The sequence below is a fragment of the Oncorhynchus mykiss genome, chromosome 16, assembly GCF_057628025.1.
Source record: "Oncorhynchus mykiss isolate SJ-2025 chromosome 16, ASM5762802v1, whole genome shotgun sequence".
NCBI lineage: Eukaryota > Metazoa > Chordata > Actinopteri > Salmoniformes > Salmonidae > Oncorhynchus > Oncorhynchus mykiss.
Window position 1 is genome coordinate 24,011,888 of NC_143037.1, and position 22,400 is coordinate 24,034,287.

A 22,400-nucleotide genomic window follows, 5' to 3' on the forward strand; every position below is an offset into this window, starting at 1 on the left:
CACACATTGTAACATCTGTGGGACGGGGCGGTTCAATTCGCTCCTGCAGCCTCAGCCTTTCCATTAACCCTGTTATTAGACCATTTTTGATGAAAGGAATGAGTTGAATAAGCAGCCTTTTGACCATGCTCTTATTGTGAAAATCTGTCTTTAGAATTGTGCAATGAAATAGGGCAACGTGTGTGTGCACTTTTTAATTTTTTACATATTGTGTGAATTTGTGTGAGTGCTTGCGAGACATTAACTTCCATACTGTGTGTGTGCGCGTGTACTGCGTACGCATGTGTGTATGTTTACGTACTGCGTATTCGTGTTACGCAGGGCGATCTTGGGCTTTGTGAATAAACAGCAGGCCCAGGACATGCTGATGTCCAAGCCCAACGGGACCTTCCTGCTCCGCTTCAGTGACTCTGAGATCGGGGGCATCACCATCGCCTGGGTGGCAGAGAACCCTAACAAAGCGGGTACTGTACTCTACTACCCACCTAGGAGTAAGCAGAGTTTTTCGGGCCAATACATGAGCCTATGCATGGTTCTCCACATCGTGTGATGGAGTGTAGGTAATTGAGGCAGGAAAAACCTTGTTGCCGATTTTATTCAGTTGGTTGACAAACGGCTAACATAACGTAGATGCATATGATCTTAATATGTGACTTGTACACAAAGCTACTTAATGGACTTTTTAGATGTTCTCTGTCGCCTTAGTCCAGGTCTGTCCCTCAAAAAAATGTGATGTCAATGAGCCTAATCTGGCTAAATTGAGGTTGAAAGGATATTTTTCTATGATATTGTTCTCCAGGGGAGAGGCTGGTGTGGAACCTCATGCCGTACACCACCAAAGACTTCTCCATCCGCTCACTAGCCGACCGCATCAGTGACCTCAACCACCTTATGTTCCTCTATCCCGACCGGCCCAAGGACGAGGTGTTCTCCAAGTACTACACCCCTCCCCTCTGTACGTACCCTCCTCCTCATCCTTAACTTTATTTTTGTTTCTTAAATAAGTTAAGGTGATCTCAAATTTGTCTGTTCTCATTTTCTCTCAGCAAAAGCAGTGGATGGCTACGTCAAACCACAGATCAAGCAGGTTGTGCCAGAGTACGTATACTATCATACCATTTTTTTTTACTATTTCTAAACCCACACACTGAACCGATAATACCCCATTCCAAATCTGGCGCTAGCCTCTACGCTATCATATGGCGATTTGTAATTGGGCAATTGTGTGTAAGTTACTTTTCTTTGTTTTTCTTTTGGTTTATGATGAAGACTCATGAAGCATTTCTAAGTTATATTCTTCAATAATCAATGGGTAAATACCCAAAATGTAAACAGTTTCCCAAATCCCAGACTGTAGCTTTAATGTGATTGTGCTTCCTGTCCTCCCTGTAGATTCACTACTCCCAACCCTGAGCCGTCCAGTGGGAACCCCACCTATATGGACCAGGCACCCTCCCCGTCAGTGGCTCACCCCATCAACTTTGCAATTTTCCCTCCCATGTAAGTACACTACAGATGGGGAAAGTATCAATGTACAGCAGTGACTAGTCATTAGATGACATGCAGTTCCCTCTAAGCTGCGTGCTTGCCCCGGCTACCCACCTCCCCCCACGACTGCCGCGCAGTAGAAATACCAGCTCACGCAGAGATGCACAAGTATACTCCATTAATTTACACTATATATTTATATCAGCGTTTCCCTCTAATATGGGACTTGTGATTGAATCAACATATATCACCAACCCTTTGAAAGCAACAAAACTAGCTTTGCAAGATTGAGTCAGGGATTTTGTTGTAGGTAGAGCGCACTAGAGGAGAATTCTGACAGGTAACCTACGAGCTGTATTTTTCTTTATCCCACCATCGCGAGTGGGTGCGCTTATCAGATCGAAGTGCAGATTCGCGTGTGCACATTTGTTGCTATTTACAAGTTATTAGCCTATATATATATATATATATATATGTATATGTATATGTATATGTATATGTATATGTATATGTATATGTATATATGTATATATATGTGTATGTATATGTATATGTATATGTATATGTATATGTATATGTATATGTATATGTATATGTATATGTATATGTATATATGTATATATATGTGTATGTATATGTATATGTGTATATATATGTATATATATGTATATATCATATATATATATATATCATATATATATCATATATATAATATATATATATATATATAGATATCATATATATATATATATATGATGTATAGCTGTAGATATATTTGTGTGTGTGTATAATTAAAAACGACAAATTGTGTTTTATGTAGGAATTGGTTTGAAGCTGAAGAATAAAATAAATTCACATGAGCACCCAATATGCGTATTTCACTCATGTGCTACCAAGGTTTTCCAGCACACAGCTTTGACCTACTACAGTAGCTAAGTTGGTCTATTTTACTTCCAACAATGTGTAGGCAGGTTGCTTAGGATTCAAACATTCTTAAACAGCCTAATTCATACTCTTCAGCTGCATAATGGACTTTACAGTGACCTGCTATTAAAATAATGTTTATCATTAGCCTATAGTAGGTCAAAGCTGTGTGCTACAAAACCTGGGTAGCTCATGGGTGAAGTACGCATGTGAATTTTGCTACACGTTTGAATCATCAAAAACAAGAAAGCAACATTTGTCCGGTGAAGTCCACAAAACATTGCATGTAACAATCAGATACCCGTGTCCCTCACGCGTTACGGTTGAGCTAACGTAGGCTAATGTGATTAGCATGAGGTTGTAAGTAACAAGAAAATTTCCCAGGACATAGACATATCTGATATGGGCAGAAATCTTAAATTCTTGTTGATCTAACTGCACTGTCCAATTTACAGTAGCTATTATAGTGATAGAATAGCTTGCTATTGTTTGAGGAGTGCACAGTCATGAACCTGAACATTTATTAATAAACCAATTAGGCACATTTGGGCAGTCTTGTATAACAGTTTGAACAGAAATGCAATGGTTTATTGAATCCGTCTAATATTTTGCACAAACAATGATGCCATCTAGTGGCCAAAATCTAAATTGCACTTGGGCTGGAATAATACATTTTGGCCTTTCTCTTGTATTTCAAAGATGGAACAATTTTAATTTGTGTTATCTTTTACCAGATCTAATGTTTTATATTTCCTACATTCATTTCACATTTCCACAAACTTCAAAGTGTTTCCTTTCAAATGGTAGCAAGAATATGCATATCCTTGCTTCAGGTTCTGAGCTGCAGGCAGTTAGATTTGGGTATGTCATTTTAGGTGAAAATTGTGGGGGGGGGGGGTTTAAGAGGTTTGCTTCCAACATTTTTGGACTACCTAAAAGCTGTTGATTTAGAACCAGAGTTATCGCAAGTTGCAAAGAAAACAGGAGCTGCCTCCACTATTCCAGCACCATTTCAACGTCAAATCGCCTATGCTTAGTCTAATACAGTGACAACTTAGAAAATACCAAAAGTTTTTGTCCAATCAACTGTAAGCTAAATATGTTGTGGCTGTACATGGCACTGATTTGTGTGTGTTGACTCACTCTACTTGTAGAGGAACGCCAATGCCATCCTCTTTCATGTTACTGAAACGGTCTATGACTCCATCATATATTACACACTTTTTAGATTTTGTTGTCCTAGGCTACCTGGCTAAATTGCTTGCTCGCTAGCCTAACTTATTTCATGGGCAACTATGAGCCAGCATGTTAACATTAGCCTACTACATATTGAACTTCAATCATCTAAGGCCAGGCGTACAATGTATGAGTTTATGGCTAGATCAGAATCGCCATTATAATCATTAGCCGGTACGGAGATTTAAGTAAAACCACAAGTCCAAATCCCGATCTTCATCCATGACTAATTTAGGAAATGGACGATTTTAGCCACTGGAGGACAATGACACTTTCTGTCAATTACATTTAACTGTTATTGTGATTGGTGTGAAGCCAAATCCAAGCTGGCTTCCCTTGACACTTCTTTTTTTTTTTACTCCAGGACCATTCAAAGTTGAGTTCACTCAGTTTAGCTCAACCCTGATTTACTATTATTTTCTTACCAAAGGAGGCCAAATGCTCGCTGGCTTTCCTTACTATTGAATTCAATGCTATTGGAGGAGGGGGGGGGGGGGCTCTAAGCTGACATTTGGAATTGTTGTCTGATGGTGACAGTAAGCTTTCATTGCACAGTGTTTTGTTGTTTGTTCACTCTGTACTGATTTTTAAAGATTTATTTCTCTGGCTTGGTTAAAAAAACATGTCTAAAACAGTTGCTGTATTGAAACCGGTAACATAGCTAACCAAGTTGGCAAGCGCAATGTTTTATACAGCACATTTTAGTACGTTCCTGCCTTATTCTAAAATGTATTAAATAAAAATACAAAATCCTCATCAATCTACACACAATACCCCATAATGACAAAGCGAAAACAGGTTTTTAGAAATGTTTGCAAATGTATTTATAAAAAAAAATTAACAGTGACTTCCCAAGTGGCACAGCATTCTAAGGCACTGATCAGTGCTAGATATGTCACTACAGATCCTGGTTTGATCCTGGGCTGTGTCGGAACTGGCTGCGAACAGGAAACCCATGAGGCGGCGCACAATTGGCCAAGCGTCGTCCGGGTTAGGGGAGGGTTTGGCCGGCTTGGATGTCCTTGTCCCATCGTGCTCTAGCAACTCCTTCTGGCGGCCGGGCTCATGCATGCTGGCTTCAGTTGCCAGCTGTATGGTGTTTCCTTCCATACATTGGTACGGCTGGCTTCCGGGTTAAGCGAGCAGTGTGTCTTGAAGCAGTGCGGCTTGGCGGGGTCTTGTTTCAGAGGACTCATTTCTCTCGATCTTCACCTCTCCCGAGTCCGCATGGGAGTTGCAGCGATGGGACAAGACTGTAACTACAAATTTGAATATCACAAAAAGGGGATAAAAAGTACATTAAAAAATATATATGAATAATTAAATTAAATAATTTACATAGGTATTCAGACCCTTTGCTATGAGACTCAAAATGTAGCTCCTGTTTCCATTGATCATCCTTGATGTTTGGAGTCTACCTGTGGTAAATTCAATTGATTGGACAGGATTTGGAAAGGCACACATCTGTCTATATAAGGTCCCACAGTTGACAGTGCATGGCAGAACAAAAACCAAGCCATGAGGTCAAAGGACTTGTCCGTAGAGCTCCGAGACCAGATTGTGTCGAGGTACAGATCTGGGGAAGGGTACCAAAAAATTGCTGCGGAATTGAATGTCCCCACGAACACACTGGCTTCCATCATTCTTAAATGGAAGAAGTTTGGAACCACCAAGAGACTTCGTGGAGTTGGCTGCCGAGCCAAACTGAGCAATCGGGGGAGAAAGGGCATTGGTCAGGAAGGTGACCAAGAACCCGATGGTCACTCTGATAGCGCTCCAGTGTTCCTCTGTGGAGATGGTTGTCCTCCTGGAACTTTCTCCCATCTCTGCAGCACTCCACCTATCAGGCCTTTATGGTAGTGGCCAGACAGAAGCCACCCCTCAGTAAAAGGCACATGACATCCCGCTTGGAGTTTGCCAAAAGGCACCTAAAGGACTCTCAGACCATGAGAAACAAGATTATCTGGTTTTATGAAACCAAGATTGAAGTATTTGACCTGAATGCTAAGTGTCACATCTGGAGGAAACCAGGCACCATCTCTACGGTGAAGCATGGTGGTGGCAGCATCATGCTGTGAGGTTGTTTTTCAGCTGCAGGGACTTGTAGACTAGGACAACAGGACAACGACCCTAAGCACACAGCCAAGACAACGCAGGAGTGGCTTCGGGACAAGTCTCAATGTCCTTCAGTGGCTCAGCCAGCGCCCGGACTTGAACCCGGTAGAACATCTCTGGAGAGACCTGAAAATAGCTGTGCAGCGACGCTCCGCATTCAACCTGACAGTGCTCGAGAGGAACTGCAGAGAAGAATGGGAGAAACTCCCCAAATACAGGTGTGCCAAGCTTGTAGCGTCATACCCAAGAAGACTCAAGGCTGTAATCGCTGCCAAAGGTGCTTCAACAAAGTACTGAGTAAGGGGCTTGAATACTTATGTAAATGTGATATTTCAGTTTTTGCTTTGTCATTATGGGGTATTGTGTGTAGATTGAAGGTTAAAAACAATTGAATCCATTTTAGAATCCGGCTGTAATGTGGAAAAAGTCGATGTTTTTGAATACTTTCCGTAAATAGCTATTTCCATGTACAAATGTTATGGAATGCATTTGCTCCATTTGGTTTTACTGGTAGACCACTGATAGGCCTACATTATGCTCAAATAGCCACAGTAGCCTATTTGGCCACTGTATAAAACTAACCTCTGTGTTTATGGTGAACACACGCTGGAAGTTTCTCACAATGTTGAAGTTTCTGCTCACAAGACCTGAAATTGACTTTGAGCTGATTATTGTTAATGTATTTAATGTTTTGGATGATTTTATATCTATATTTGGCTCCAAGTATCGATTTCTTTTTTCTAATAATACAATTTTTATCTACATACACACACACACACACACACACACACACACACAATTATATCTATCTATCTAAAGGTTTGGACACCTACTCACTCGAGGGTTTTTCTTTATTTGTACCATTTTCTACACTGTAGAATAATAGTGAAGACCTCAACTATGAAATAACACATATGGAATAATGTAGTAACCCAAAAAGTGTTAAACAAACTATATATAATAATATATTCTAAATTCTTCAAAGTAGCCGTAAATAGCTATTTAAGTAGCCACCCTTTGCCTTTGCACACTATTTGCTTTCTATTCGCTTTCTCTCAACCAGCTTCACCTGGAATGCTTTTCCAACAGTCTTGAAGGAGTTCCCACATATGCTGAGCACTTATTGGCTGCTTTTCCTTCACTTTGTGGTCCAACTCATCCCAAACCATCTCAATTGGGTTGAGGTCAGGTGATTGTGGAGGCCAGGTCATCTGAAGCTGGTTAAGAGAATTCCAAGAGTGTGCAAAGCTGTCAAGGCAAAAGGTGGCTACTTTGAAGCGTCACACAGAAACGCCAATATAAACCGTTATATTCTCTCTTGATATCGGGAAAAAGTCAGATTGGAATCAAAATCCCTACCCTTGGCTTTCAAGGCTAGCACACTACAAACTGTACCAGAAGCCCAGTCAAGGCTTGCTTAGTCACGGGTTTCCTAATATGGTCGTTTTCGGAAAGTTGCAACATACAAAGCATTGCGGATTGAAATGCCCTTAAAAGAGCTGACGTGATTTCTAGGGCTGGGAATTGCCAGGGACAATAAAATATTATCACTGTACTTCGGTGCCGATACCATATGTTTTAGAGATTCTATATGTATTTTGATTCGATACTGCAATTTTTGTGAGTCAATGTTCCAAACATTGCTCACTATACATCTGCTGCAGAGGGACAATTAGAGAGCCATGACAAAACCAAGTTTTGATCAGTCGTGGAGATAAGGTAATGGGTTAAACTTGTTTGCTCACCTTTAAAAAAAATGTTTTAAAAAGAAGAGAACGAGATAAAATGATGAGAAATACTGCCTAGCAAATCAATACTTGGAGTCATAGCATCTATATAAAACCGGAAAACAATTATATTGCGACACAATACTACCCTCAAATTCAACTCTGGACTTCAAATTGCATTTTTTCATTGTTCCTCTCTAATCAGGGACTGATTTAGATGTGGGACACCAGGTGGGTGCAATTAATTATCAGGGAGAACAGAAAACCATCAGGCTTCGGACCTCGTAGGGTAAGAGTTCAATACCCCTGCCCTACTATATAGATTCTTTCCCCCATCACTAATGATTCCTTTTCTCTACATGTCCGGCTTTTGGTACAGATATTCTATCAGATATCACACAACGTTATGCCTTACTGATTGCGGTCTGTATGTCTCCCTTCCCACCCCAGCAGAAGTGACCCCATGATGGACGCAGATGGAGAGTTTGACCTGGAAGACACCATGGATGTGGCCCGACACGTGGAGGAGCTTCTGCGGCGGCCCATGGCCAACCAGTGGGACGGCCAACAGTCCTGAACTTTCACCTTTGACCCCTGACCCTACACCCAACAAGAGCAAGCACCCAGAAAACATCCAATGGTTTTGGTCCCATTGGTTTATATTTTTTTGTCAATTCTCAAAGGTGAAATGTAATATTTGACAGTTCTTGGATTATTTTCTGATCTTCTTGACGTGGCAATTGATTATTTAAAAGAAATAACTAATTGTACCTGAAGAAAAAGCACAGTTGAAAAGGTTTGTTTGGAAGTAAGTACTGAGAAAAATGTAGAAATGTGTGTTACTACAATATACAGCAATATTTTTACAAAAATGTTTAGCTATGCTGCTTATGGCCATCCTCTGAAAATGTTTAAAGAGCAGGAAGGCCTGCACACTGTTTTTATGCTCCCAATTCACAGCTTTATTGACAAGGTTTCGATCCGAACCGGATCTTTGTCAGGTCAAACAAATGGAGTGCTCACAACCCGAAAATGTACACGTTTCACCTCACATGACCATGACACATGGTGGGTGTGGAAACAATTCAATTAACTTTTACTCACAGTTAATCCGAGGTACATGTGGTCCTAAAGGATTATAGACATACAAATAGGGCTGAGTTAACCTAGGCAACTTTTTTTTTTTTAAAGGCCTTAGATCTAATTACAGTGTTCCTTTTCAAAAACCAACTTGTGTACCTCTAATAATTTAGATATCAATGAGATGGGCACGTGTAGTAGTCTTCGAAAATATAATATGTACAAAATGACCAACTGGAGACCTAGCCGTCAAGACAAATCAACGTAACATATTTATGTAAAAAAATAGTCTCAAATTCTTAATTCATAGCTTTAGGAGACAGTACCCCCCCCCCCCACCCCCCAAGTAGCCTTAACATGTTCAATACCCGTGTATCTCAGAGAGCTGTTGTGACGAGCCTCTGTGGAACGTGCAGCCACAGTTTCTCTGATCAAGAGTCCTGATATTTCTCTTGTGTTCTATGTTTTCACAGCTCGTTTTGTTTTTCCTTCATGGCATAGACCACAAATGCACTTGATCAGGTATACCATTTTAGTTTTTTGTATAACACGTGATACACTTAATCTTAATGGCCTTGCCTGTGATGGGTTGATTGAACGTTGTGCATTTGTTCTTAAAGTTACACTGGGTGCATCGGCCACATCTGTAATTACTGTCCGGCACGTTATCTAGGAAGGTGCTACATGGCATCGGTGGGAAGGGATGGTTTGGGAGTGAGGCCAGGTCATGTTTTTCTAACGGTCCCGTGCGTCATACAGCCAATCCTCTGGTAACGGTAAGGGCAGGAAGCCTAGTGGTTAGAGCGTTGAGCCAGTAACCAAAAGGTTGCTAGATTGAATCTCCCCGCCGACAAGGTAAAAATCTCTCGTTCTACCCCTGAGAAAGGCAGTTAACCCACTGTTCCCCGAGCTCCGAAGACCTGGATGTTGATTTAAGTGTGATTTTTTTTTTTTTTTTAAATGCGGGAGACGCATTTCAGTTGAATGCATTCAGTTGTACAACTAGGTATCCCCTTTCCCTGTTTGGAGCGTTCATCCAGACAGTGCAATTGATTGTACTTACAGATCCTGCTTATACAACTGTATTGGGTGATAGGGAGGCTCTTTTTCAGGGAAAGGTACTTTTACTCTTCAGGTTGGTATCGTCAAAGAGAGGCGCTATAGTCAAAGTACACCGCATTTCTTTAAATGCTCAGTGCTGTATTTGTTTCTAAAGGTTTGGAATGTAACTATGAAATGATTTGAGTCTTGCGTCTCTACACCGTTAAATTCAAAATCAACATAACAAAATTACCATTCAGAATGAATTACGTTTGAAGTAGATTCCACCGTTGATTATTGAAATACGATAGTACAGTATTTTGACCCTTTGCATCCTCAAAATGGGGCCCTTGGTTTGAAACGCCATGTGCTGTGTACATTCTGCCTCACTGTACATGTATTACGCATGTAATGTATCTTCTGCCTTTGAATGTCAAGTTTACTAGCCTTAATTCAAACTCCTCTTGCTTCTTATTACACTGAACTAGTTTCACTTAGTGTATCAGTTTATTTTTCTAAACAAATGAACTATTAACTAGTAACTTAACTATTGAATTGCTACTCAAATTCATCAGACTACATTATAAACTCAGCGATAACCAATGACCCGCTCTGTTTTTGCTTGATTTAATTTAGTATGAATTAAATACAAAACAAAAAATGTACCTTTTGCCCAGATCATACCTTGTTGTTTAAGATGTTAATGTTAAGTGTTACCCTTTCACTGAAAATATCCATTTTGAATGGGCTGTGTGATCATGTATTGATATTTCTTTTAACTGTATGCAATCATGTTTTTTGTTACCTATATTTGCAGGCACGCCACCCCTGTTCCTGACACTTAGCTACCCACTCTTTTATCTCAAGTACCACATACAGCTACTACCTTATTTGCCTATTCAGAAGTACTTGCGCAGTATCGTAGCTTCTCTCCTTCTCTTTCTGTGCCTTAAGACACTGACCACGATTGTGAAGTGGCAACATCAATGTCCAGGCAAGAGATTGTATAACCACCTACCTTTTAGTATGCTCTCCCTTGCCTTTACAGCACAAGCGTTCAGCAGGGAATGGGCAATGTTGTGGAGTGTAGATTAAAAAATAAATAATATACAGTGCCTTTCAAAAGTAGACATCCCCCTTGGCGTTTTGCCTATTTTGTTGCATTACAACCTGTATTTTAAATGGATATTTATGTAGAATTTCATGTAATGGACATACACAAAATAGTCTAAATTGGTGAAGTGAAATTTAAAAAAGGAAAAGTGATGTGTGTCTATCTATATATATATATATATATATATATGACACATCACTTTTCCTTTAAGTCATTTTTTAAAAATTTATATTTGCTATGAAGCCCCTAAATAAAATCTGATGCAACCAATTACCTTCAGAAGTCACATAGATTGCACACAGGTGGACTTTAATTAAGTGTCACGTGATATATATATATATATATATATATCTGTTCTGAAAGGCCCCAGAGTCTACAACACCACTAAGCAAGGGGCACCAGCAAGCAAGCGGCACCATGAAAACCTCAATCACAACTTTGTTCTTGACCTGTTTGGAAGTACAGATCAGGGTTCAGTTATAAAAAAAGAAAAATCTAACTTTGAACATCACACGGAGCACCATTAAATCCATTATTAAAATATGAAAAGAATATGGCACTACAACAAACCTGCCAGAGCGGTCCACCCACCAAAACTCACAGACCAGGCAAAGAGGGCATTAATCAGAGGCAACAAAGAGCACAAAGATAATCCTGAAGGAGCTGCAAAGCTACACAACGGAGATTGGAGTATCTGTCCATAGGACCACTTTAAGCCGTACACTCCACAGAGCTGGGCTTTACGGGAGAGTGGCCAGAAATATAAGCAAACATGTTTGACGTTCGCCAAAAGGCGACTCCCCAAACATATGGAAGAAGGTACCCTGGTCAGATGAGACTAAAATTGAGCTTTTTGGCCATCAAGAAAAATGCTGTCTGGCGCAAACCCAACACCCGTCATCACCCCGAGAACACCATCCCCACAGTGAAGCATGGTGGTTGCAGCATCATGCTGTGGGGATGTTTTTCACCGGCAGGGACTGGGAAACTGGTCATAATTGAAGGAATAATGGATGGCGCTAAATACAGGGAAATTCTTGAGAGAAACCTGTTTGTCTTCCAGAGATTTGAGACTGGGACAGATCTCCACCTTCCAGCAGGACCCTGAGCATACGCTAAAGCAACACTCAAGTGGTTTAAGGGGAAACATTTAAATGTCTTTGAATGGCCTAGTCAAAGCCCAGACCAATCCAATTGGGAATCTGTGGTATGACTTAAAGATTGCTGTACACCAGCGGAACCCATCCAACTTGAAGGAGCTGGAGCAGTTCTGCCTAGAAAATTGGGCAAAAATCCCAGTGGCTAGATGTGCCAAGCTTATTGATACCAGAAGAGACTTCCAGCTGTAGTTTCTACAGAAGGTGGCTCTACAAAGTATTGACTGGGGGGTGAATAGTTGTCTTTTTCAAGGTGGTAGGCATGTTGTGTAAATCAAATGATACAAACCGCCCAAAAATCTATTTTAATTCCAGGTTCTAAGGCAAAACATATGAAAAATGCCAAGGGAGGTGAATACTTTTGCAAACCACTATGTTATGAAGAACACCCAAGCCTCTCTGACATGGTAGAATTATGCAATAAGGCCCGGGGGGGGGGGGGGTGTATTGCCAATATACCACAGCTAAGTGCTATTCTTGTGTACGACGCAATGCAGAGTGCCTGGATACAGCCCTTAGCCTTGGCATATTGGCCATATACCACAAACCCCTGAGGTGCCTTATTGCTTTTATAAACTGGTTACCAATGTGATTAGAGAACTAAAAATGTTTTTTCCATACCCGTGGTATACGGTCTAATATACCACGGCTGTCTGCTATCAGCATTCAGGGCTCGAACCACCCAGTTTATAATAATTAATCACGTGAACTCTGACATTTCTGTCTGTGACATACCAGGTTTGCCTACTGAACGTAGCCCAGGTTTAACCCCTTATTTACCCTCCCCATTGATCATAGTAGTGAATTATGTTGCTAGTCTCAGGAAAATATACTTTGATGTAGGGTTCATCCCAGAGAATTTGAGGTGACCACACCTTAGGAAGAGATGAAATAGTGCCTACCTGTCTAAATTTACTGCATGTATTCAGAGCTAGTTATTTTCTTGTGCTATTTTTACCACCATAATGCTATTTTACTACCAATATGTGGCATGCAAATTTGTATGTGAATTAAAGTTTACTAACAAATGTCAAATGGGCAGAGTGGATATGAGCTTTTCCACTCACGAGACCATTTGTTTTGTTGCTTTGCTTGAGTCTATTTTCTCAGCATTTTGTTTTTTTCTTGTTCAAGTCCAGACGTATATGGGAAAGTACTGTACAAATTGTCCTTTTTATTTGTAATTCACCTGTATTTCTTAACTGTGTGGGTTTTAGTCTTGAATATCTGGGTTGTATTACACAAAGCAGAACCAAGAAATCAGAAAGCTAACTTTGATTAACAGAGAAATAACTGTTTTCTTGATAAGGTAAATTTCACTATGGGTTCTTGAAAATCATTGCCGTTATACCATACCTTTTTGAAGAGAAAAAGATATTTGTGCAACCAGAGATTAAATGCTTTCAATGGAGAAGCATTATTTTTAAGTCGATGCTTAATCTGTTTCTGGGAAACCGGGCCATAGAGAATTTCCAGGTGCATGGAATAAACTGTATACAGTATAAAATGAAAAACTCCAGCACATTAATTTTGAATACTCCACAAACAAGATACACCTTCAAGTTCAGTTGATGAACATTGATCCTGCTTTGTGAAATAGATTTTAAACTGTCCTGTGTTTTTATCTTCCTGTGTTTTGCTTAAAAATATAGTATAGTGCCCTGAGTTTTCCCCATGTAACAAGACCAGGAAAAATTCTGGGCCCTACATTGAAGTTGGGCAGGGGGGGGAGGAGCCGGAAATAAAAGTTTTATAAATAATTTTAAATCAAGTTTGAGTGACAATTTTGTGTGTGAATGTAATAATTTTTAAAATAAGGGATGCAGCTAACTAAACTCAACGAGGACTGGATCTCGGTCACATTAAGTTATCGAAACTTATTTCAGCACCCAAAGAATAGCCATTAATTACACAGAACAGTGTTGTGTGTAATTGCAGGCTATTCTTTGGGTGCTGAAATCAGTCTTTTAAAAAATAAAAAAAAACGGAGCTCTAGTCGCCGCTCAACTTCATTGTAAATCATGGAGTTGAATCAGCTATAAGGCACGATGCAAAGCAACCAGATCAACCTGTATAACCCTTTTCATAAGTGCAAGTGCAACTATGATTCTGAACTGAGCAGGCCTGCGGTGCACTGTTCTGTAAACTACATTGTGTATGTATTTATGTCATGTATTTGTTGTGAGAGCAAAATTGCAAGATTGGAGTACTTTTATTGTATCAAATGGTTGTTTTATGCAACAGAATAAGGGGTTGTTAGAGCGCTCATCTGTGTGTGTTCTACTGAGGATGGGCCTCTGTGAGATTTACGATGTCTTTGGGTGATATCTCATACTCTGGAATGCGGTAATATTTGTTTTCTATAGGGTACCAGGGAGAGATTACCCCAGGGCTAGACCTTGGTCTCTAAGAGAACTGTTTTTACAGCAGATACTGTCTTCTCTGAGTTATAAGTATCTTTCATACAAATCTTAACCTTGTGACCCATTCCATACATTTGTTCATCATGTTGACTGAAAGGAGTGTATCTTGGCTATAAAATACCTTTGTGCTTTAGTCTTGGGGCTCTCAAAGAAACATCTGAGGGTGATTCGTCGACCAGCCATCATTATCGTAGAGCACTCAATCGATTAACTTTATATGTGTGCGTTGTATTGACCTGCTCCCTTATTAATAAGTAAATAAAGATTTTGTTTAAGTAGATTCAGTTTTCCCAGCCTGGTGCAGGTCTACAATTTTGTTTCTGGTGTCCTTTGACTCTTTGGTCTTGGCCATAGTGGAGTTTGGAGTGTGACTGTTTGAGGTTGTGGACAGGTGTCTTTAATACAGGTAACAAGTGGAGGACAGAGGAGCCTCTTAAAGAAGAAGTTCCAGGTCTGTGAGAGCCAGAAATCTTGCCTGTTTGTAGTTGACCAAATACTTATTTTCCACCATAATTTGCAAATAAATTCATTAAAATCCTACAATGTGATTTTCTGGATTGTTTTTCTCATTTTGTCTGTCATAGTTGAAGTGTACCTATGATGAAAATTACAGGCCTCTCTCATCTTTTTAAGTGGGAGAACTTGCACAATTGGTGGCTGACTAAATACGTTTTTGCCCCACTGTAGGTTTCATGACGCTTGTGACAAAACCGCACATTTTAAAGTGGTCTTCTATTGTCCCCAGCACAAGGTGCACCTGTGTAATCATTTTTTTTTATCAGCTTCTTGATATGCCGCACCTGTCAGGTGGATGAATTATCTTGACAAAGGAGAAATGCTCACTAACAGGGATTTAAACAAATGCGTGTACAACATTTGAGAGAAATAAGCTTTTTGTGTGTGTGTGAATTTCTGGGATTTTTTATTTCAGCTCATGAAACACGGAACCAACACTCTACATGTTGCTTTTATATTTTTGATCAGTGTGTAAGACATCACCAAATGTGAACTTTTAGGCCTATAGGCTTACATTTGTGCACAGGTCAGGTAGGCAACTTCTATGTTTACTCAGGCAAAATATATAAAAAATAAACCTGAACAAAAACGGTAGGCCTAAACAATTAAATAATGAATGCGCATGAATTAGCTGGAGAATTAAGAACAGGAGAATGTAATCAAGCATACTATATACATGGTCAATCAGTTACAGTACCATATTAAGTAAAAATCAATCAAATGTTTTTATAAAGCCCTTTTTACATCAGCAGATGTCACAAAGTGCTATACAGAAACCCAGCCTAAAACACCAAACAGCAAGCAATGTAGATGTAGAAGCACGGTAGCTAGGAAAAACTCCCTAGAAAGGCAGGAACCTAGGAAGAAACCTAGAGAGGAACCAGGCTCTGATGGGGAATCAGTCCTCTTCGAGCTGTGCCGGGTGGAGATTATAAGAGTACGTGGTCATTTAAGGCCAGATTGTTCTTCAAGATGTTCAAACGTTCAGAGATGACCACCAGGTTCAAATAATAATCAGTGATTGTAGAGGGTACAACAGGTCAGTAACTCAGGAGTAAATGTCAGTTGGCTTTTCATAGCCAAGCATTCAGTGGTTGAGACAGCAGGTGTGGTAGAAAGAGAGAGTTGATAACAGCAGGCCCGGAACAAGGTAGCAAGCACGTCTGGTGAACAGTTCAGGATTCCCTAGCCACAGGCAGAACAGTTGAAACTGGAGCAGCAGCACGACCAGGTGGACTGGGGACAGCCAGGAGTCGTCAGGCCAGGTTGTTCTGAAGCATGATCCTAGGGCTCAGGTCCTCCAGGAGGGGAGGGGGAGAGAGAGAATTAGAGGGAGAATACTTAAATTCACAAAGGACACCAGATAAGACAGGAGAATTACACCAGATATAACAGACTGACCCTAGACCCCCGGCACATGGACTATTGCAGCATAGATACTGCAGCCTGAGACGGGTGGGTCGTGGGACACTGTGGCACTGTGCACCCCTCCTAGGGACGGCATGGAAGAGCACTAGTAAGTCAGTGACTCAGCACCCGTAATAGGGTCAGAGGCAGAGAGAATCCCAGTGGAGAGGGTAGCCGTCCAGGCAAGGACAGCAAGGGCGGTTCGTTGCTCCAATGCCTTGCCGTTCACCTTCGCCTTGCCGTTCACCTTCAAGGCACCTGTTTTGAGCCCCACCTGTTAAGCCTGTTTTCAGGCAAGCTAGACAAACAGTAATCATCATGAATCACATCTACAATCTACTGGCAAATACTTTTTAATCCTTGTCATATGAAGATAAATTATAGAAAAAATGTACTGCTGCTCATCGGCAATTGGACATAGACATTACACAACAAGTCGAGAAATCACAAATTCAACAATAAGTGGTTTGGAAGGAATCAGTGCCTAACTGCAAGTGTTGCAAAGCAATCACTATTTTGCTTCCCTGTGCCTGCTATTCGGTGGAGAGGGTGTGTGGTCCAAGTCTGGGTTTAAGGATTTAAAACATCTGTCTGAAAAAGTATATTTTCCAAGCTTAAAAGGATAAACATTCAGCACCAACACCATAGGTCAGAAAAGGTTAAATACATTGCCCAAGCTGTTAATCCAGCATGACTTCTGCTGCATTCAAAAAACAGGAAACTCAGGAACTGGGAAATCTAGGAATTCAGTGAGTTCAAGACAATTGGGAACTCCGACTGGAAAAATACGAGCTCCGACTGGGAAAATAGGTTTTGAAAAGTCGGGAACTCGTGCCTCTTTCTAGAGCTCCGACCTGAAGATCACTGACGTCATGATTCAACCTTGTTTTTTTCCGAGTTCCCAGTTGTCTTGAAAGCACTATAAATCCAGAGAATGCCAGATTTTGATGGCAAAGTTTGATGACAACATTTGCCCACAAGAAGGACCACCGCGCCAACTTCCTGTTCAAGGGAGGACAGCACAACAACGGTGAGTCCAAAAATGTATTGTATGCTGCTGCATAAATTATGTAATATGCCAGGGAGATATGTATACTGTAGCTAAGAAAGTTATACAAAGTGTATGTTATGTAGTAAGCTGTTAGTAGCCCATGTGCCTCACCCTAATAATTTGATCCCCAGAACTTAGCCTGCTGTTCTGACTTGGTGGTGCACATTTAGCCTATAGCCTGTTTTAGAGAAATGTCATCAATGTCATGCCCCCTTTTTTATCCTACGGTTCTGACTTGGTTTACAGGGAGAATACTGTAAGAACGGCCCATGTTCTGAATTATGTCATTACATTTTAAAAGTGCTGAACAAATAGTTATATTGACCATGTCCATCTTAGCTTGCTCGTTAATGTCTTCATCGCAATTACGGATTGCCTCTTATCTGCTCATCGTTCCCTTATGCTTGTACATCTCAATTGTTATATTGCTCAATTGCTTATATACAGTGCCTTGCGAAAGTATTCGGCCCCCTTGAACTTTGCGACCTTTTGCCACATTTCAGGCTTCAAACATAAAGATATAAAACTGTATTTTTTTGTGAAGAATCAACAACAAGTGGGACACAATCATGAAGTGGAACGACATTTATTGGATATTTCAAACTTTTTTAACAAATCAAAAATTGAAAAATTGGGCGTGCAAAATTATTCAGCCCCCTTAAGTTAATACTTTGTAGCGCCACCTTTTGCTGCGATTACAGCTGTAAGTCGCTTGGGGTATGTCTCTATCAGTTTTGCACATCGAGAGACTGACATTTTTTCCCATTCCTCCTTGCAAAACAGCTCGAGCTCAGTGAGGTTGGATGGAGAGCATTTGTGAACAGCAGTTTTCAGTTCTTTCCACAGATTCTCGATTGGATTCAGGTCTGGACTTTGACTTGGCCATTCTAACACCTGGATATGTTTATTTTTGAACCATTCCATTGTAGATTTTGCTTTATGTTTTGGATCATTGTCTTGTTGGAAGACAAATCTCCATCCCAGTCTCAGGTCTTTTGCAGACTCCATCAGGTTTTCTTCCAGAATGTTCCTGTATTTGGCTCCGTCCATCTTCCCATCAATTTTAACCATCTTCCCTGTCCCTGCTGAAGAAAATCAGGCCCAAACCATGATGCTGCCACCACCATGTTTGACAGTGGGGATGGTGTGTTCAGCTGTGTTGCTTTTACGCCAAACATAACGTTTTGCATTGTTGCCAAAAAGTTCAATTTTGGTTTCATCTGACCAGAGCACCTTCTTCCACATGTTTGGTGTGTCTCCCAGGTGGCTTGTGGCAAACTTTAAACAACACTTTTTATGGATATCTTTAAGAAATGGCTTTCTTCTTGCCACTCTTCCATAAAGGTCAGATGTGCAATATACGACTGATTGTTGTCCTATGGACAGAGTCTCCCACCTCAGCTGTAGATCTCTGCAGTTCATCCAGAGTGATCATGGGCCTCTTGGCTGCATCTCTGATCAGTCTTCTCCTTGTATGAGCTGAACGTTTAGAGGGACGGCCAGGTCTTGGTAGATTTGCAGTGGTCTGATACTCCTTCCATTTCAATATTATCGCTTGCACAGTGCTCCTTGGGATGTTTAAAGCTTGGGAAATATTTTTGTATCCAAATCCGGCTTTAAACTTCTTCACAACAGTATCTCGGACCTGCCTGGTGTGTTCCTTGTTCTTCATGATGCTCTCTGCGCTTTTAACGGACCTCTGAGACTATCACAGTGCAGGTGCATTTATACGGAGACTTGATTACACACAGGTGGATTGTATTTATCATCATTAGTCATTTAGGTCAACATTGGATCATTCAGAGATCCTCACTGAACTTCTGGAGAGAGTTTGCTGCACTGAAAGTAAAGGGGCTGAATAATTTTGCATGCCCAATTTTTCAGTTTGTTATTTGTTAAAAAAGTTTGAAATATCCAATAAATGTCGTTCCACTTCATGATTATGTCCCACTTGTTGTTAATTCTTCACAAAAAAATACAGTTTTATATCTTTATGTTTGAAGCCTGAAATGTGGCAAAAGGTCGCAAAGTTCAAGGGGGCCGAATACTTTCGCAAGGCACTGTAGGTCTATCTTATTAGTATCTTATTCATCATTTTAGGCAATGTTGGAATTTATTTATTGTTTTGCTTACTTTGTGTACTATAATTAGCTCATGTGCTTTTCTTGACAAGGAGGAGATACTATATAATGTTGTTGAGTCGGGAACCATGTTTGCCAGTGACAGTCTTATTCCCGTTCAAATATTTGTTTTCAAAAAAAAGTTCAGTAATAAACCCATGTAATTTCAGTTGATATTGCAAGGGTTGTTGTGTTTGTGCAATGTGCTATCTGTGCCTTGGTATATTGTACATAAAAGTGGATCCTCATGATTGTATTTTCCTTCCTTTTTAGACCACATAGGCCTAATAAAATACTTCAAATGGTAGGCTAACCGAGTCTCTCTCTCTCTCTTACTCTCGCTCTCTCTGTGGTGACTTAAAGAAGAGTAAAGTTAAGGCCTCAACATCTTGCTGAATTTCTTTCGGTGTCCATTTTGAAAGTGCTGAACGAATAGGCCTACCTCGTCACAGCTCATTTGCTTATACTTGCTTTTACTTAGCGCTAAGTGTTATTGATATAAGAATAAACATTATGAATTTACTGAACATAAATGTAATAATGTCTGTGTATGGTTCAAAAGTCCAAACTCATTTTGGCGTTTGTTATTATTGAAGGAGAAAGAAGTTCTTATCCACAAGGAGTCAGGAGTAACCACATTTGTTGAAGCAAGTCAGCCATGTCAGCTATGGTTTTTAAAAAAGCAGGAAATGTGGCTGAATGAACTGTTTTGCTGCCAGACTAAGCTCCGCTGATAGCCAGGTGTAGCAGTGGTAAGGATTCACTACATGGTGCTGAAAGGAAAGCTCTGCTGTTGGCACAGCTTTATGTAGGCCCTAACAGTTTGTGGGCAGTTATAGTGCAATTAATGCAGGCATGCATGTAAAAAAATATATATGTTGATTGCCCCACCAAGATTTACATGCTAAAATTGCCACTGGGATCTCAGATCTAAATCGGATCGGTATTAATTTTGGGGTGAAAATTACTGGTTGCTGTCAGTCTCGGATGGGAATTTTACAGATCCAATTAGGTTCGTGTAACAGTATAACTTTAGACCATCCCCTCGCGAACCTGGGACCCTCTGCACACATCAACAACAGTCACCCACGAAGCATAGTTACCCATCGCTCCACAAAAGCCGCGGCCCTTGCAGAGCAAGGGGAACCACTACTTCAAGGTCTCAGAGCAAGTGACGTCACCGATTGAAACGCTATTTAGCGCGCACCACCGCTAACTAGCTAGCTATTTCACATCCGTTACATTCGGATCTCAATTTTGGGATACGAAAAGACCTCTACCTCCAATTCCTATGATATCGTACGACCACTAATCCATTTGTAATGTAATATAACGTAACATATCATACTAAATGGGGGGGTATCAAGTTTACATCTCAAATGCTAGGCATTGCCCTGAGGCCAGGTTTCCTGCTGACACCACGGAGGAGGAGAATGTCAGGAACCCAGAAGTTCCTGCTGTGACTGCTGGGCTGGGGTCCGATGTCTCTCCAGGTGCCTCTGTCTCGTCATTTAACCTTCTTGCATGTCGTTTTCTCCGCCTTCTACCCGCAATGGATTGTTTTATTTTCTCGTTCACTACCCAGTACAGTAGGTGGCGGCAAAACAGTTTATATGTTGTAGTCTGCCAATAAACTTCAAAGAAGAAGAAGAAGAATCAGCAGAGAGGAAGAGGCGAAGCGAGAGGGGTAATACTCCGCCCAAAATTAATCTACACAAATAAGAACATGAAGTGAGGAATTTTTGTATGGAGGTCAACAAAAAAATTAATTACTAATTTGCTATGTGAGGCTTATTTTATCGAATATAAGTGTCGTAAATGTTAGGTTGTTACGAATGCACTGATATACGTGGACGACGGTGGCATTTCGGTAACTTAAAAAAACGATTATATTGCAGTTGTGCCTGACATGCGTATCTGCCCTCTCATTGGCTAGAATCACGGATAGTTTAGATGTAAAAATCTTTGCTAGAAAGGTCCCATCTGATCTCGCCTCCCTTCTATCTTTGACGAAATGTATATCCATTGTTCGTGGCCACTCGACCATCTTGTCTATATAATAGAACATCTTTGGTGACCGGTCGAAACAAGGAAGTGAAATTCTTGCTTTAAAACATCTTGCAAAGTGAAGAATCCTCATGTTTTAAACTTAGTTAACGGACTGGACAGTGCTTTTCCATTCGTTAAAGTTAAAAGTTAACAAATTGACAACTTTAACGTGAACGAAAACCTTTTAATCTTATTTTGAAATTATTTATGAGTTGATCAGTTCGATGGCTATATTAGGGCGCTCGAAATGTATTCGTTGTGCATTAGTCATTGCAATTCTCTCCATTATTATAGCCACTGGACAAAGTCTTGGTAAGCTACATTATGAATATTTGAAGTGAACCATTGCTTTGACTACTGAACTGATAGCCTAGCGGTGATGTATGTGCGCTTCCATGGTGATAGCCCGTTTTAAAGATTTGTTCATTAAACTTCCCGTTCTTGGTGGGAAAATAACTTCTTAGTCTATGTTAAAAACAACTTAATGGAATATGAACAGCCTATTGCTATTTCTGACGTATGTAGATTGATCATGTTTATCGACTGGTTGTTATGGATGTGTGTAGACCAACAGCGCTCTCGCGTGACCGATTCTGTGCTTTTCACCTTGTGTAACAGAGCTCCTCGGGATGCTGCGTCCTTTGCCCAGTGTGCTTGGAGTCCTGTCTCTGGGTGGAATGGCGCTGCTTTGGAGGGACATAAGCTCGAAAGTGAAAGGAGAGAACCGGACTTTGAGCAGTCTGCTAAGCCAGTATTTTGCCGTGAAGGTTGTGGGTTGGCTGGGTAAGCGGCAAAGAGGGAAACTGGAAGCCGATACGCTGAATATACGGCAAGTTCAAGAGGAAACTCTTCTAAAGCGCCTGCGCAAGAACGCTGACACATGTTACGGAAAGCAGTATGATTTTAGCTCAATCAAAGGTAATCATTCCACGTTATTATAAGACACTTGCAT

General features: G+C 40.6%; 2 protein-coding genes across 9 annotated transcripts in view; both read left to right on the forward strand.

Annotated features, from left to right (window-relative positions):
* The window catches only part of LOC110491683 (signal transducer and activator of transcription 5B), a 35,473-nt gene extending 24,324 nt beyond the window's left edge, over positions 1-11,149 (forward strand). For 2 of the 6 annotated variants that reach the window (XR_005036482.2, XR_016487183.1), the window contains exons 15-20: positions 322-464; positions 800-955; positions 1,047-1,098; positions 1,393-1,500; positions 7,696-7,779; positions 7,944-10,276. Coding sequence is in view for 4 of the 6 variants with exons in the window: in XM_036946576.2 (XP_036802471.1) it covers positions 322-464; positions 800-955; positions 1,047-1,098; positions 1,393-1,500; positions 7,941-8,067 (586 nt within the window). In the remaining 2 variants the exon portion in view is untranslated. Of the gene's footprint in view, positions 1-321; positions 465-799; positions 956-1,046; positions 1,099-1,392; positions 1,501-7,695; positions 7,780-7,940 lie in introns of all 6 variants that reach the window. The other 4 variants (XM_036946578.2, XM_090202321.1, XM_036946576.2 and 1 more) reach the window with 2 other exon arrangements.
* Positions 11,150-20,982: 9,833 nt separating this feature from the next.
* ghdc (GH3 domain containing) overlaps positions 20,983-22,400 on the forward strand; it is a 30,401-nt gene continuing 28,983 nt past the window's right edge. The window contains exons 1-2 of one of the 3 annotated variants that reach the window (XM_021565314.3): positions 20,983-21,086; positions 22,067-22,366. In XM_021565314.3, the coding sequence (XP_021420989.1) occupies positions 22,078-22,366 (289 nt within the window). In that variant the 5' untranslated portion in view covers positions 20,983-21,086; positions 22,067-22,077. Of the gene's footprint in view, positions 21,761-22,066; positions 22,367-22,400 lie in introns of all 3 variants that reach the window. The other 2 variants (XM_036946579.2, XM_021565313.3) reach the window with 2 other exon arrangements.